This window comes from Drosophila erecta, unplaced genomic scaffold, assembly GCF_003286155.1.
Source record: "Drosophila erecta strain 14021-0224.00,06,07 unplaced genomic scaffold, DereRS2 tig00000095-arrow-arrow-pilon, whole genome shotgun sequence".
NCBI classification, from domain to species: domain Eukaryota; kingdom Metazoa; phylum Arthropoda; class Insecta; order Diptera; family Drosophilidae; genus Drosophila; species Drosophila erecta.
Genome location: NW_020825208.1, coordinates 42,770 through 58,506, shown reverse-complemented (window position 1 = coordinate 58,506; position 15,737 = coordinate 42,770). Strand labels below are relative to the sequence as shown.

At 46.7% G+C, this 15,737-nt stretch overlaps 1 protein-coding gene across 2 annotated transcripts; it reads right to left on the bottom strand.

The window, feature by feature from the left end:
- Window positions 1-1,186: 1,186 nt before the first annotated feature.
- On the bottom strand, window positions 1,187-12,853 carry LOC113564474 (BTB/POZ domain-containing protein kctd15-like). Of its 2 annotated transcripts, none has more exons than XM_026981411.1 (5): window positions 12,487-12,853; window positions 11,793-11,855; window positions 3,512-3,619; window positions 2,626-3,113; window positions 1,187-2,367 (listed from the first exon to the last, which is right to left on the bottom strand). In XM_026981411.1, exons 1-5 carry the CDS (start codon window positions 12,495-12,497, stop codon window positions 1,934-1,936), a joined length of 1,104 nt encoding a protein of 367 aa, XP_026837212.1. In that variant the 5' UTR covers window positions 12,498-12,853; the 3' UTR covers window positions 1,187-1,933. The 2 variants fall into 2 exon arrangements, with proteins under 2 accessions (XP_026837212.1, XP_026837213.1); XM_026981412.1 differs by lacking the exon at window positions 12,487-12,853 and adding an exon at window positions 12,181-12,196.
- Between the last annotated feature and the right edge of the window lie 2,884 nt (window positions 12,854-15,737).

Sequence of the window (15,737 nt, the reverse complement as noted above, 5' to 3'; positions counted from 1 at the left end):
CCCCCGCATCTTTGTGTATACTTCTCTATCCTAGCCCGTAAGACAGTAGTCAGCAGGGATCGTCGTCGCGGTCCTGCGCTTGTAGAATCCTGTAATTACGAGAACAAAACACCGATAGTGCATTTCTTAGACGCCTCCGCCATGCCAAACTCGAAGAGATCCCAACCGGATCGGCTCCGCCGGAGGGCGCCCACTAAGCTAAGCCGATGTCCAGTTCCCTCGGGCGTCAATTACTTCTTGTACTTGTAGGTAGTAGTAGTCGTCTCTTTTAGCGCCTAGTTTCCAACTGTGATATAGTTTGTAGGACTCGACCTAAGGACTTCTAACACGATGAACAAATCGAACGACTCGACACAGTTAAGCGAATGAAAATAGTAGCAAAGTACCGATCTTATGCAGTTTTAGGCCAAGTTTCAAATCCCATTCGATATATCAAGTTTGACAATCAAATCCCGAGCGTGCCATGCATCGATCGATGCAAATCTCCTAAAGATTTCAAATACCTTGTTGGCACACTAGAGTGTAAGGGAATGCCTAGCCGATATGTTACTGATCAAGATACATAAGTAATCCACACAAACATATACTTCTAATATACAATATATGTACTACATGTACACGTGTAGATTTGCCAAGTTATGCCTACTGAATAAGTTAATTTAATTTAAAATAGACTATTTACATGTATGTGGAAAGTATATATACACAAATAAAATTATTTTCAATAAAACTCGAAATCTTTTCATTGGAATGTGCTGCTCTCTTCCGGTTTCCCAGAGAGTAAGCAAACTACATAAATGTTACAAAATGTAAGGAATAATTTCGTATTTTACGTACCGAAAATGTATGACATGTAAACATGGCATGTAAAATGGTCGTACTTACGTTACATTCTACTTGTAGAAGTCATGTGCATACTTTACCGGTTCGGCCGGTATTTCTTAACCGGTTGGTGCCCGCCAAATATACAAATTTGAAATTAAGCAGCGAAAAAGGAAATTGAACAGTTTACACGTATGTTTTTTCTTTATTTAAATATTCAATTGAGTGGTTGTTCTATAGAGGGCGTGGTCGCAAACTGTATTTTGTTGAATATATCTATATTTGCATGTAATTGTATTTGAATTGGTGTAGACTATTTAGACGTCGGATCGTATATATTGAAAAAGTTATCCCATAGTTACATTCATAAAGGTTCAATTACATCAATTAAGTACTACAAAACTATTTCGCTGTGAGTTGATACTACCATAGTTTTCCGTGTGTGTTACAATAATTTAAGCCAGCTAATATCCCTGGCCAACTCGATTCAATGAAACAACTTAGGGTCATTAGCAGTAGGTGGTACACTTATAGAAAACAATATCGACTTAAACTCAAGGCTAAAAAACAAAATCAGTGCTGGGCTCTTGGCTCTGTAAATGCTTAATAATACGCACGAGCGTGTTTGCGTTCAGTGTCCGTGCCAGCAAACTTAATTGATAAACATTAAATAACATTTGGATTCAGATTCAGAACTTGCATCCTCACCGAACGGTGCCCAAGTATTTCTAAAATATGTATTTCACTGCTCAGAGCAGCAATGCGCAGTCCCCAAACGGTGGTGAATAGAGTGTTAATGTGTTAAAAATATAAACAATTCGGCGTGACACTTGATTTTCCATTTGCCCTTCTCAGTACTTTGTATCACCTGGAATTGTTCATAGACTACTCTCCCCACCTGTGATTCTGGGTCCCAAACCCAGATCAATTAGCGCCTGCAACGCACATGGATCAGACGTCCGCGTCGCAAAGAGCCGGATGCCGAACCCGAACCCGAGCCCGAATCCGAACCGGAACCGGAAACAGAAGCCACAGAAGCCGCAGAAGCCGAGGGAATCATCGATACATCTGCAGCTTCTTGGGGAGCTGGGGAATCCCGAGCCAGAGCCTATCACATTGGAACGCGTCGCGCCAGCAGATACTCGGAGAACTGCTGGCCCCCAACGCTTGCCTCGATGGTGAAGCCAGCGTTGAGGAGTCGGGTGAGCACCTGCACCGAGTTCAGCTTGCAGTAGCCATTGAGGGGGAAGCGGATGATTTGCCCCCAGTCGCCCTGGTTCCAGGACACTCCGCTGCGACTCGACTGTGTCGCCTGGCTGGCCTCAGGGAAGAGCTCGTCGAGCAGAGCCCGTTCCGCCGATAGCATTATGCGCTCGCCAAGGTCCGGCGAGATGTGCAGCGCCACTACCTCGTAATTGCACTCCGGCGATGCGCTGGTCCTCGGGCTCGTCTTGATGTGGCGAGCCGGTGGAGTGGGTGGCGCCACCAAATAGTTGCCGTTGCGAACGCGATCCTTGCGCATGCTCTCCAGCTGCTTAATCATCGCTGTGGGCACACCGGTCGGTCATGTGGAGAGGGAATGGAGACAGGGAGAAGAGCAAATTAGCTATAATTGCTGGTGGCCATAACGAGGTTCGATGCACAGAGAAAAAATATCAAGTGAGTAGTCAAATCATATGAATAACTGAATAAATTCAACAGAAATACCGAGAATAGTATGTATTCATCGGATGGATATTTATTTATATGGATCAAGTTCTTGAGCTACTTGTTTCACTAGTGACTCTCAGGTAGAATACTTACGCTCCACTTCGTAGTAGCGTGCCTCCTCCAGCAGCAGCTCCAGGTCCGGAAAGTCCTCGGCAATCAGAAGTCTTGAGTTTCTCATAAAGTTAAGAATGTGGCGGAACATGCCCCCGTCGCGATCGATGAAATAGTGCTGCTTCAGCGAGTCCAGCACGATGGGTATCTGGCCATTGAAGAGCTTGGCCAGCTTCGACTCCGGGTACTTGGTGAGCGTCTCCAGCGAGCTGGTGTAGATGGTCCCGCCCACGTCGATGTGAACGGGTGCCGTGTAGCGGGAGGCGGCGGCCACACACGGTATCCCGGTGATGGGCTTGTGGTTGCCGTGCAAATAGGAACTGGCCCCCGCCGAGGAGGCTCCTCCGACGGCGGCGGCAGCAGCTGCCACCGCTCCGGGCAATCCCAGCGGCGTCACTGAGGAACTGGCGGGTGGCGTCGGAGTGGGCGAAGAGGAGTTTGAGATCGTTGGCGAGACGGTTGGCGAGGAGCTGCGGGCGAAAGCCGTTCACGAATTCACAATGAGATTGTTTGCGGCAGGAGGGAATGCGGCAATGGAAATGTGGCGTGGATGCTCGCATCCATCATGCTGCCGATGGAGTACTCTGCATTCCACAGCGCTTTGCAGCTGTCAGAAACTTTTCAAAACCTTTGAAACTCCCACATTTGCGGTATAAAACCAATACATTCTTCAACATTTTAATATCTGCTAAAATTTACGAAGAAAAAACTCGTACTCATTTTGCACCGGCATTAAACCAAAAAGTACATTAATTTAATATTCAGGAGAGGAGCTTTCAAAGTATTTTCTTTCCAAGCAAGCGTACAATATGGTAATTCTATACTTTACTACGCTAATTAATATCTTGGCTCGCAAAACCCAGCTTACCTGATTTTAATATCGCTTCTGGCGTAAATGCGGCCCGTGGAGGACAAGTCGCGTGGCTCCAGGGCCTTGACATCTCTTTCGCGCTCTCGGTCCATATCGCATTTTTTCCTAAAACAAAGAAATGAAATCCCGGCTTTTATCACATAATTTACAAGTAATGAGAGCAGCTTATATAAGTCAGGGGCTCCGAAAACGCTAATCATGAGAACCAATTTGTCCCCCGCGCCAAACTGAAATTGACTTGACTCTGATTACGGACAGCCACATTGGCGGAGGACAGCAAACGTGACAACGAAAATGCCGCGACGGACCAAACATGGCTAGCAGCTCTCCACAGGGCCCATAAAAGTTCACACACACACATAGGCGTACAGACCGATTTGTAGGGAGGCAGAGCCAAGTCGTACGTACATATAGATATATATACATATATATTTCATATGGCCATGGTCTTGGGCTGATTGTGTGGGAATATCTGGATTTTCACTGCGTTTCCATCTCGGTTACGGGGCGTCGAGCCCCAAGCGATCGGCTCTCTGCAGCTTCGGTCGTGGACAAGACCAAATCGCCATTCCCGCATGGCTTATACCATGTACCATATACCAGCCCGAACTGGGCGGCCTGTGGATGCAGTTAATGTTAACGGCCATCGAGTGCATCGTTTTAGCACTCGTCGTTGTGGTTGTATTGGCCGGAAGGGTTGCCAGTCGAATTTCACACGAAAATCACATTGTTTCGCGGTGGAAAGCGGCAATGTGCGGTGTGGGCTCGCCAATTATGACGTGTCAGTCGGATGCGTGCCACATGGCGTATGCGCAACGCGCCCGCTGAGCCGTCTTAACAAAGTCAACACCAATTACGTGGCTACATCTAAATCTGCAAAGTGAGAGCCAAAGCCCTGGTCATCATCATCATCATCATCATGAGTACCATCATTAGTATCAGTTTCAGTTCCTCGAGTCCAGGACCGCAAATTAATAAAACTCAATCAACCAGCCAGCGAACCACTCAAAACGAGTTGGCCCCATATGACAAATGTTCACATGCTTTATGCACATTAACTTGGCTTACAGACAGTTCTCTTCAGTTATGAATGTACGTACGATGGAACTACCCTTGAAAGGTAGCTTAGCTGGGACATGAGCTATACAGCTATTAGGAAATTAACACTTTTCTATTTTTCTCTTAGTAAAATATATTCCCCCTTAAAAAATAATAAATCAAACGGAAATCTGTTAAATCTACTTTCTCAGCAATGTGATGATGGAAACACCATATCTGAAATGTATATCACCGATCGCTTTTGCCCGTGGAAGAGCATTTGTACCTCGCTTCGCCACAAATCACCGCTGTCCATCTAGCTAAACAAGTTTGCTTTTTTTAAATGTTTGAGGCCCTGCGGCCACGACGACTCGGGCTGGGTAATTACGATTTGATTAACTTTAACTACATGAACATTCAAATGCGAATGGGAACCGGAGAGGCAGTGGATGTACGGGTGTACCACTGTGCGATTGTACGATTGTGCGAGGGCTAAAAAGCGAATAGAAACGTAAGGAGCGAGCGTCGAACAGGGTTACGGTTTCAAATGGAAACCAAGTGAGTTGCACGATGAAAAAATGCACAAAATAAATGGCTGCAAGGCATTCTCATGGTAGCAATGGCGAGTGAGGAGCTTCACAACTGTGCCACCCAGTTGGAGTGCTGCATATACAGCTGGTTTTTATTAATTTACGCCAATTATAAAGCGTGAGTAATGCGTTCAATCAAACATTGGATATTCGTTTATGGGATCTGGCTTAATGGTTTCTTAGTCAATATCCTTTACCATACCCCCCTATCTCCTACCCATCCCCCACCCGGCAAACTCCTACTCCTTCCTGGCCACATTCCTCCTAGGGCCAACTGCTGCAGTTGCAGCCACAAAATATGCAATGCCTGAGCTCTGGCTTGCCACACAAACAATTCAATTTCAATTGCTTTGCGGCCCACTTGAGCAGGTGCAACAACAACAACAAGCTCCACACACACACACACGCAGAGGCAGAGTTTGGGACACATATGGGAATGTGTGTGTGTGTGTGTGGGGCTGTGGACACCCTGAGCTAACGGTATTGTATATAAGACAAGCACTGCAGTTTGCATCCTATTCTAGTCCATTACCGCCACAGGCGGTATCTTTTCTATGCCGTCTAGTAGCAGGATGAGCCGAGCAGTGGGCGCGGGGGGTAATGTGGCAAGGGGCTGGGGGCTGAGGGGCAAGGCTGCCGGCTGGGCGGGCTGGGCCGAGTTGCTGGAGTTGTTCGCAGCGCCTTTGGTTACACTTGAGATGAGACCAAGTGCTGAGCACGTGACGTGGAGCAAATATGTCGCATTTTCAAAATATATCATTTCCACATATGTCCGGTTTAATCCGATTTTTAGAGATTTGCAAAAAATCGAATCTTTTTTAAATGCAAATGATTTTTACACGCAATGATGGAATATAAGTGTGATATTTGTATTTACAAACGAAATCGCATTTGATGTTTTATATGCAAAGAAGCATGTTTATGGGATCAGGCTTAAGCTGATTCCAAAATTTCTCAGTGAACTTGCTCATGCTGCACAGCTCTGACCAATATGAATATTGAAGAGTTGCCTTTGCCGTAGTCATATTTGTCAACCGACTTCCTTCCCCGCATCATTTGGGCATCCTGGCAATCCGGCCTGCTCCACAGATGCTCTGCATCCTCGTCCTTTCTGTGGTCATTATTTGACATCTTTGCCTGGCGCAGGTCTGGTTTTAATGGCAATGCCATTAACTCTTAACTCTTGGCATTGCACATTTGCTGGGACGGAGACTTCCTCTTATACTTCTCACTGAGTTTCATGTTTCATTCGGCTCCGGGAGAAAGAGATGACTGCTGTGAGCTTATTAGTTTTCCATTGTTCAGATTGTGAGTGCGGAGCTGGATATCAGGTTGCTGACCAGTCCGGGATGAACTGGCCCCGGGGCCAAACCATTTTCCAAGATGGAATTATGGACAAAACTGGCCGTTGGCACATGCTCAATGCTCGAATCCTGGGAGGATAACCGGAGTGGCTACCCGCCCATTTCAGTGCCACCCAGGCAATTCCCCACGACTCGGGCTGCTCGGTTTTCGGATCGTATGGCACTGCTGGCGTTCGCCCACCCAAAACAGGACAAAAGCGAAAACAAAAGCCAAGAAATGAGCTAAAGTGCACACCACATCACACACACCCTCGTTCTCATCCTCATCCTCGTCCTCGGCCACACGGAGATAGCGACACACACCTAGGCAGAGCATCAGACGTTGACGACTGCGACGCTGACTATGTAACCCTAGAAAATGTCCTGCGGCCAGCCAACCTTCCGCACACAAAGGCCAGACAGCCCGAGTGTACTGGTTGGTAGCTGCACTCACAAAAATGGGCCACACTTCCTATGGCAGCGCATAATTACTAACAATAAAACTAATTATACGCTGCAAAACTTGCGCAAAGTATTGGTAATACTCGTATATATCGGCAGAAAGTAATGCATGCGTGATTGATATTTTCTGGGTGGCAATACGTTTTTTCCAGTGTCGAAGGAGAAGGCTAGCTGTGCAAGAGCGAGAGAGCTAGCGAAAAAGGGCAAAAGCTGACTAGCCCCGCGGCGATCGTTTGGAATTAGTGCGGAAATCATGGATGGATACGAAACGAAACCAAGCAAGGAAAGCGAGCCAAGCCAAGCCGAGCCGAGCCAAGGAGTACGGAACACGGGCGGAACTGGGGGCCAAAGGACCCTCGGAAGGTGGAGAGCTTATTCATCAACACAGCTCTATGGAAGGCGTAGGAAGAGTCGGAGCAGGGGTGTGGCCCTGTAATCCACTGGGGCTCTGCACGAGCGAGTGCCCACTGTAGTCGGGCAAGGTGCCCGTGCCCGTGCCCGTGCCCGGTCCCGTGCCCGGTGTTTCGGATTGAAACTTGGGGTTATCCTGCCCGCACTCACCCCCTTTGCCACCACTGGGTTCTGGGGTGCTTCCTTCAGGGCTTCTCCGGCTCATACATGTGACTCCGCTTGAGTGTGTGGGTGGCCGTGTATGGATGCCGGGTGCCTCCTCATTCATTTATCCTTGCAGTGCTAACGGCAACGAGAGCAGCAGCAGCAGCAACAACAACAAAGGAGCAGGAACATAGCCAGTAACCACAACGGCAAGGATACACCTCCCAATCCATTCCATGCCGTTCCGGACCCAAAACCGAACCCTTCTCCGACTGCTCCAACGATTCCGATAAGGCTGGGGTCGGAGGTGGATGGCTAGATGGCTGGCTGGCTGGCTGGCTGGCTGGATGGATGCTGCAGGCGGAAACTTTTGCGATTGGTAGGTAAGTCTAGTCGTGTCCGTTCTGGCTTTGGCTTATACCCCATGTGTGTTGCCTGCATTTAAAGATATCATACCTAAGTTGGTCTGCGTCTCATGGCCTCAATGCTCCCCAGGCAGCTCGCACAACAACTGGGGAGGGGTGTATAAGAGCAGAATAAAAACAGAAGCATAAAAATGGGGAAAATAAAAAGCAAAACGAAAGTTTTCGAGGCAAAATCTTATCTCAATTTTAAAACGCTCGCGGCGAAAGCGACGTCGGCTGCACTGAATCCACCTCGAAAGTTAATACGAAAACATTGGGAACCCGAAGATTTATCAAATTGCAACACTGCTGCAGCAGCGGCACCAGCAGCAGCAGCAGATTATGTTTGACGGGCGACGAGGGCGGTGGATTCCAATTAGGCAGGACCTATGTATATTCGGGGTTGGAAAAAGAAAGCAAACTTACGACTCCCGGGAGCTGCAGATAAGGGAATGCGGAACGGCACGAAACGCTTGTGTATCTAGCCAAGACAAACATAAAGTAAACACACAAACGCACACACACGAAGCAGCAGAGGAAAAATCTGCAAAATGTCCCGGGGACATGTTGAGAAGAATCCAAAGGCTCCGGGCGAATCTTGGGAAGGTCGAGAGGCAGTGGCAAGGAGTGGCATGTGGAGCAACTGCCTCTGCCTCTGCCGCTGCCTTGGCTTGTTTTCGTTTCGCAGTTGGCCAAAACCAAAATCAAAACGCTGATGAGCAGGCAAATGAAAAACTTTTGCCGGCCAGTCGGAGGTCCCAAGTAAAACACGAAAAGCCAAAGCCAGGAGACCCTGGCCCAAACTCGCCGCCCATCCATGCATGGCTCCCATTCCCTGTTAGATCTAGGATCTCTGGCTGCAGTGCCCGAACTCAACTTCTGCGTCGACGTCGTCTTTCGCCAAAGGGTCCAAATCCAAGCGGCGGAGCTGGAGCTGGAGCTGCGGCATATGGGAAATCAGACCACTCGCCCCCACCCGTCTCCCTTTTCCCACTGCGATGCTACGAAAATTGTTGGCCAAAGTTGCAGAATGTGTGCGCCATGGCAAATTGTACAAATATATGCGATATATATGTGAATATATAGAGTATGGGCTTCGGTGTGAGTGTGAGTCTGAGTATGAGTGTGAGTATGAGTGTGAGTGCGAGTGTGAGTGTGAGTGTGTGGGCAGGGAAGTCTGCCAGAAGTTGAGTGAGTGAGCGAGTAACTGGAGTCCCGGCATATACTGAAGCAGCAGATATTAAAACGCTGCAAGGCTTTCAAAAATAAACTTTGAAAAATTTATTAGAAAATATTAAATAAAAACGACGATTGCGCTGCATATGGCTCACTCGGCTAAAGGCAGGCCAAGGGTTGTAGCAGCTGGGGGTGGGGCAGGGGGTGTTCGAGGGGCTGGGAGCCACGTATGCAGAGCAAACATTACTTAGCCAACTCACAACTCGCCGACATACGACCTCCATGCTGGAAAAAAGCGAAACAACAGCATCCACGTCGATGACGACGGCGACTAGCAAAACATAAATATATTCTGGATAAATCCACAGATGAGATGTTTTTATTCTGCTAAATTCGAAAATTGAATTGAAAGTCAAAAGCGCAATGGATGAGCATGCAATGCGTCGGCATATTGCCGTAAAGGAAAACATTGCGCATACGCAGCGTTGCTCGCTGGGTGTGAGCACACTGATAGCTCCACTGCAGCTTCAGCCGGGCATTGTATGATTGTATGATTGTACGATTGTATGATTGCCGGCGCTACTTAATCAAGTGTACATAATAATTAACAGCCATGTTTCCACTCGAACGACGCTCAAACAATGGAACACGATTCGGAATCCGGCCGGAAAACAGAAGGCATAGCAGCAGGACCACCGCAAAACCAAAACCCATTCAGATGCACTTCTGCCAGTGCAACTGGATTCGCAAGTGCAACTAGCAGCGGCAGACAATACGGCCTGCCTAATTGGTGCAATTTGCGTGTGCATATCGCAGCCAAAAACAGCATCAACAGCAGATGCAACACAAAGGCAACTGAAGTAAAATGCACTCCCCAATGCCACAACAACAACGGTGGCAGGTGCAGTCGGCCAAAGAATCGGGTTTCGGAATGGGAGGTCCTGGGTATCACCAGGGTGTAAGCCAGGCGTATTAGGCATCCGATTAAGGGTGCTGGCGGAACATATTTAACTGCCAGATGCTATCTAATATAAGCCATATTCTGAACATTGTTTCAAGCACACATACAAGCTGCTAAACATGGCAGGCAAATTTTAAAATCTGGAAGCCCAAATACACGCGATAACCAGAAGTCGAATCCATCGCTGTTGCAGTGGCACAGCCACTCCGTTGGTGGCAAATTGGCAGCGCAATGTTGATGCTGGTAATGATGCCGAATTGCAGCTTAATTAACACACAGCGCGTTAAGAGCTTTTGTGCCACTGCCTCAGCCATTCAAATGCAGCAGCAGCAAGTAAGGCTTTGACTATTGGCACGTAATGGAAATCACTTTGCCGTCGGTTTCCGTTTCCAAACAGCAGCAGGTATAGGCCGTTAATGCAAATGTGAATGCAAGTAGCTGCAGCCAGAATCCGCAGAATGAAAACAAATTAGCTGGGTATATGGGAACTGCCAGGTCCAAAGTATTGCGAACTGCGGCTCCAGCCAAACAAACAGGCAAACAAACAAGACTTTGACTTCGACTCCACCTTCTGTGGGGAAATTCTTGTGTCTGGCATGCGAAAACAAAGAAAAAACACACAAAAAACACCAGAAACAGCAAGAGATAACACCAAAACCAGTTGCTTCCATGTGAAAGAGCGGGCTGTGTGGAATAAGAGGGCAACAGGCGAAGGTCGTCAACGCCTTGCTACTCCCTTTACACTGGAAAAAATATTACAGTCGTGGGAGCATGGAGATTAGAAATGCTTCTGGGCGTGTGTTCTTTAAAAATGTGAGTAAATGTGTAGATAAAAGATATCATTAGCAAAGTGGTACATAAACAACAATTTAGAGGTGCGATAGTATTAAAATGTAGCCTAATAAGGAATCATTTTCGCAGAGTGATATCTCTATTTGCATGCAATTCCGCACACTGCAGCTCTTGCTTTGAACTTTGCCTCATGACTTGGCTCCAACTCAACGGACAAACTGGCGGACAAACGGACAGATGGACGGACGGACGGACGACGACTCTCACGGAACGTCGATTCGCTGGCTAAACAAAAATTTGTGGTACGAGTGTGCTGTATGTATTTGGCCCGGGGGTCATCTTTTGGCCGCTTAGTTTTCGACCAGCCACAATACAACCGGTCATGCCCCCTCCTTCGCTTCGACCCACGACCCCCGCCCCAGCACCATCGTATTTTATAGCCTTTAAGGTAGAAAAAATAATGCGACTCGTTCTCGTCTGCACACATAACTCAGCCGGGGGCTAAGGTTGCCCAAAAATGCCCATGGCGTATTTTGTATGATTTTTTCTCCCCGTCGCCGTAGCCCGCTTCCTTTGCCGCTCCCTTTTCCCTGGGTTACTCTTCTTACTTTTGTTTATTTCTCCTTTGGTGCGGGTACAGAGCACTTGAGGCGTATAATTTTTTTTTTCTTTTTTTTTTTTAAACAGTCTTCGTTTATGGCGCACAATTTCTGACTTGGCATGTGGGAGAGACGAAAATCAGTGGCCAGCGGCGCTTTTGGCCAAAACCAAAGGGAGAGAGATCGGGTGGCCTGCAACTTGGACTGTCGATGCTGTTGTGTGTCAAAATTCGTTTTATTACAGAATCTTTTTTTTAAACTAATTTATTGGCCAGCTCGGAGGCTGGATGGGATTTTCGGGGCATTTGCAAATGAAAAGTTTTCTGTTTTCAGTTTTCAGTTTTCAGTTTACGCTTACCGTTTGGGGCAGGAGGAATCCACCGTCAACGGTGATCGTTGATCCAATGCAACAAATGGAGTTCTGTTTTGTGGGAGAGAAACGCAAAGAACATGTTAGATAACTATATTTCGATTGAGTTTTCAATTTTGAGCTAATGGGGAACTCCCTTGAATATCAATTTCTTAGAGTTTATTTCTTAAAATCTTTTTTTATTTAAGAATAAAGCCCAAGATTTGTAAATGATTATAATAGTTAAAATAATAATAAAGACTGATGTAATGTTGTTATGATTTCCGTTGACAATTCAAATAAATAATCTGATAATGACGAGTTGAACTTTATAATTAGAAAACAAAACAAATTCTATTTGCGACCTAAATGTGTCGTCAACGCTCAAGAAACTCACAAAAAGGTTGGTATATTTAGGAATTGCACTTTAACTCTTTTTAATACAACGCGCGCGTAGATAACGATACTCGTCTTGTCAGATCTTCAGTGCTCTTCGATATCCTCAGATTGCTTCGCTTCGATCTGCTGATCGCTAGTTGCTCTCGGTTCAACCGCTTCAAATTCAATCAAGTGGGCGCGGCCAACGAGTGTTTACTTCCGTTTCCGTTTCCGCTTGCCGTACACCACGCACACCGTTACCGTTCGCAGTTCACCGTTCACCGTTAGACTAAGTGTTGCCTACTTTTGAGCGCTGGCAATTTACCTCACTTGCATTCGCGTCGAGAGTTGCTCGAATACTGATTCAGCTCGCTGCCTGATGGATGGCGAATGGCGAATGGTGAATGGCTCGGCTCCCCAATGTTGCGTGTTGCGGCTCGAGTTGCGTCTTGTTGCGTTTGGGGGCGGAGTGATGTTCGTCGACGTTGGCGTCTGAGCCGACGACCTTGAGAGAGCAGCAGCAGCAGCAGCAGCAGCAGCCGTTTGTTGTTTAGCGGCTTGGCTTTTCCACCATATGATGCCTTTGTCCGTGCGTGTGCATGTGTGTGTGAGAACGTTTAATGGTCTATTTCCGGTTTAAGTGGTCCGATCTGGGTTTGTTGTTCTTGTTTTCTTGTGGCCTGCCACTAATCTGCCGCAAATTAACGAGGTAGCTGCAAATAGAAGAATTGGACTGGGTGAAATTAGTTCGTTGCCTCGTAAATCCATGCAATAATTGTTGTTAACTTGTAGTCATCTATAATTCTACATAACGAATATAATGTCATGATGGAGTTGATTTAGTTTAGTTTGAAGAAGTGTGCGCACAGAAATTTGGGAAAGTACTTTATAAATGTAGTTTGTACGGTATATAAAATCAAAAATTTGAGTATATTTTTTGTGAAGTGTACACACTAATTTACCCAAAAAGTTGCATTCGTCGTGGGGGGACATCTCTATATGGTCGATTTTCTATAATTGTAAATATCAAAGCCTGTTTGTTTTTGTTGCCCTTGGCCATGTGTATGCCTCTGTGTGGGTGCATGTACAGCTGACGCCAGTGTGTTGGTGCGCCTGCCTCTGTGTGCGTGAGCGGCTGCCAGTGTGCGTGTTTGTGTTAATGACAAAGCATAGAACGCTGTGCCCCGCGGCCAAACGAAATGAAACTTTGTGCGGCATCAGCTCCAGAGACTTTGAAGAAGCAGAACCAGTACCGCCGGCATCGACTTCGGCATCGGCAACGGCAACGGCATCGGCGGTACGAAGCACTACGAAACTGGGCACTGGGGCGCTGAGCTGAGCTGAGCTGAGCCCGGCTGGAGTGCCCCAAGGGGCGTTCGAGGAGCGACTGCGACTTGCGACTGCCGACGGAGGCAGCTGAATATTTTGCTGCCCGGCGGCAATGCAAAGAAAAACTTGTGATAAATACGCCCGGGGTCGTGTTTCAAAACACGGGCTGCAGGGGCGGGTGGAAGGTTGAGACAGAGACAGAGGCAGAAACAGAGACGGAGACAGAGCGAGTACAGTGAGGCCTGCAGTTAGGCAGCTGTAATTAAAATGAGTGCGAACTTTCCACCCACCCGCTGGAGAAGGTACCGCCCGCGGGGGTGGGGGTTGGTGGCCAAAATGCCGCCCCTGCCGCGAGTTCTGTCGCATCATTTTTCATTGGCAATTGTTTCGGAATGCTCGCTTATTTGTCCCCCGGCCAAATTCATTTTCAAGTACATGCGCCACAATAATATTTCGCTATATTTTCCCGCTGCAGAATCGCCGATCTGGCTTAGAGATGGTGTCGTGTATCTGACTCGCAACTGGGAGCAGGTACTCAAAAAAATAAATACACAAAACGGATAACTTGAACGTTTTGACTTTTTCATATATTTCAAACATATTTACATTTCTCGCAATTAGGGGCAAACCAACTGCAAGGACCCAAATGCAAATAACACCAGCATTAAAGTGTTCAATAAAACATGTCAAATTTTAATTGTTTCGTGTGAGCGAGCAGTGGCATTTCCATTTTTCATCCTTTATCGAAGCAAATGCGTACGACGAGTGGAAACCGTTGCAATTTTTATCGCTCATTTCACTCACTCAATTGGAATGGGAAATGCTGTGGGTGGTGGGGCGGGTGGCGCTTTTATTGTTTCAAGCGGGCTCCTTTATTTTGACGTCGCTTTGCGTTTTTGCCATTTTAAATATTTTTTTAATCACAAGCTCACGCACACACACACACACACCCATACACACACCCATACACAGACAGAGGCAGAGTCGTACGTATTCAGTCACTCATACACAAGCTCATACATATGGCAATACCAATATTTCAAGCCAATTTGCTGCAGCTAGCCGCCAGCGGACTGCCAACAAAATAATTCGACAAAATGTGTGCGGCGCGCTTTATGCTTTATTGTTTGGAACGCTTGGGGGCAGTGCAGTGGGTGGCTGGAGTGGGGGAGGTGTGTATGGGTGCAAGGACTCACATACATCATGTACCTATATATGTATGTGTACAGATATATACACATGTGCATAGATATATAGTAAAAGCGAATCCGCGGATCAGCTCAGAATCAGCGTCGACATTTATACACTTCCTCCGCGCTCGTTTGTAATTATTTGTTGATGGCTTTTTAAAGTAGCCCGCTCGCCACGCCCTCCAGCGGACCCGCCGCCCACTTGCCTGCATATTTATTCAAGGCTTGTGCATTTGCTTGTCAATCAATATCATGCTGTATGCTGCATGCTGAATGGGAAAATACAAACATTTAAATGGCATCGCATATGCTGAGAATTTCCGCAGATTTTTTGCGGCTCCCGCGACCGCCAACACCATCAGCATCAGCATCATCAATTATTGTGATTTTTTATTATTACTATTATTTATGTGTGCTCGGCTCATCACAAGGCTGGGCAAATGTGTATGAGCTTTAAAATATGTGAATGGGTGCACACACAAATGTACATTTATTTTTTATTATTAACGATACCCAGCGAGCAAGCAACAAAAACATATATACCCATATACACAGCCATATATATGAAAAGGCTCATAAAATTCACAATGTCTGGCCGCGGGGCTTTTACTTAATGATGCCATTTTTGCCGCCGCAGCCTGAAATTCGCGTTAAATTTTTAACGCACGACCGAACTGCAGCGGCAGTGGCAGCAAACGCGACCACATATCAACCATCGCATCAATTCGGGGCATCCATCCATCCATCCATCCACCCATCCACCAATCCAGCCATTCATCCATATGTGGCACAACATTTACATTAACATTTGAATGGTAATCATTTTACGGCCAATGCGTGCCAAAACGAGGTGTTTGTATAGCTTTTAAAGGGCACCGCGCGATGTCCCTTAAATTGATGAAATTATCAATATAAAATAACTGCGAAATATCCACGTCCTTTTGGTCCTTCGAACGGCTGAACGACATTATAGCAATTAGGCTAAGCTTTCGTTTTGGTAATTTGTAATATTCAAGAGGATTTGGCTTGGATTTGTAAATTATTGTCCAATCGAAAT

Bases quoted from the DNA above. Each gene is read 5' to 3' on its own strand.
- LOC113564474 (XM_026981411.1), bottom strand. The intron at 3,620-11,792 runs GTAAGCGTAAAC...TCTTTGTTTTAG, and splicing joins GATTCCTCCTGCCCCAAACG to GAAAAAATGCGATATGGACC. The intron at 3,114-3,511 runs GTAAGCTGGGTT...TTTCGCCCGCAG, and splicing joins AGAAGCGATATTAAAATCAG to CTCCTCGCCAACCGTCTCGC.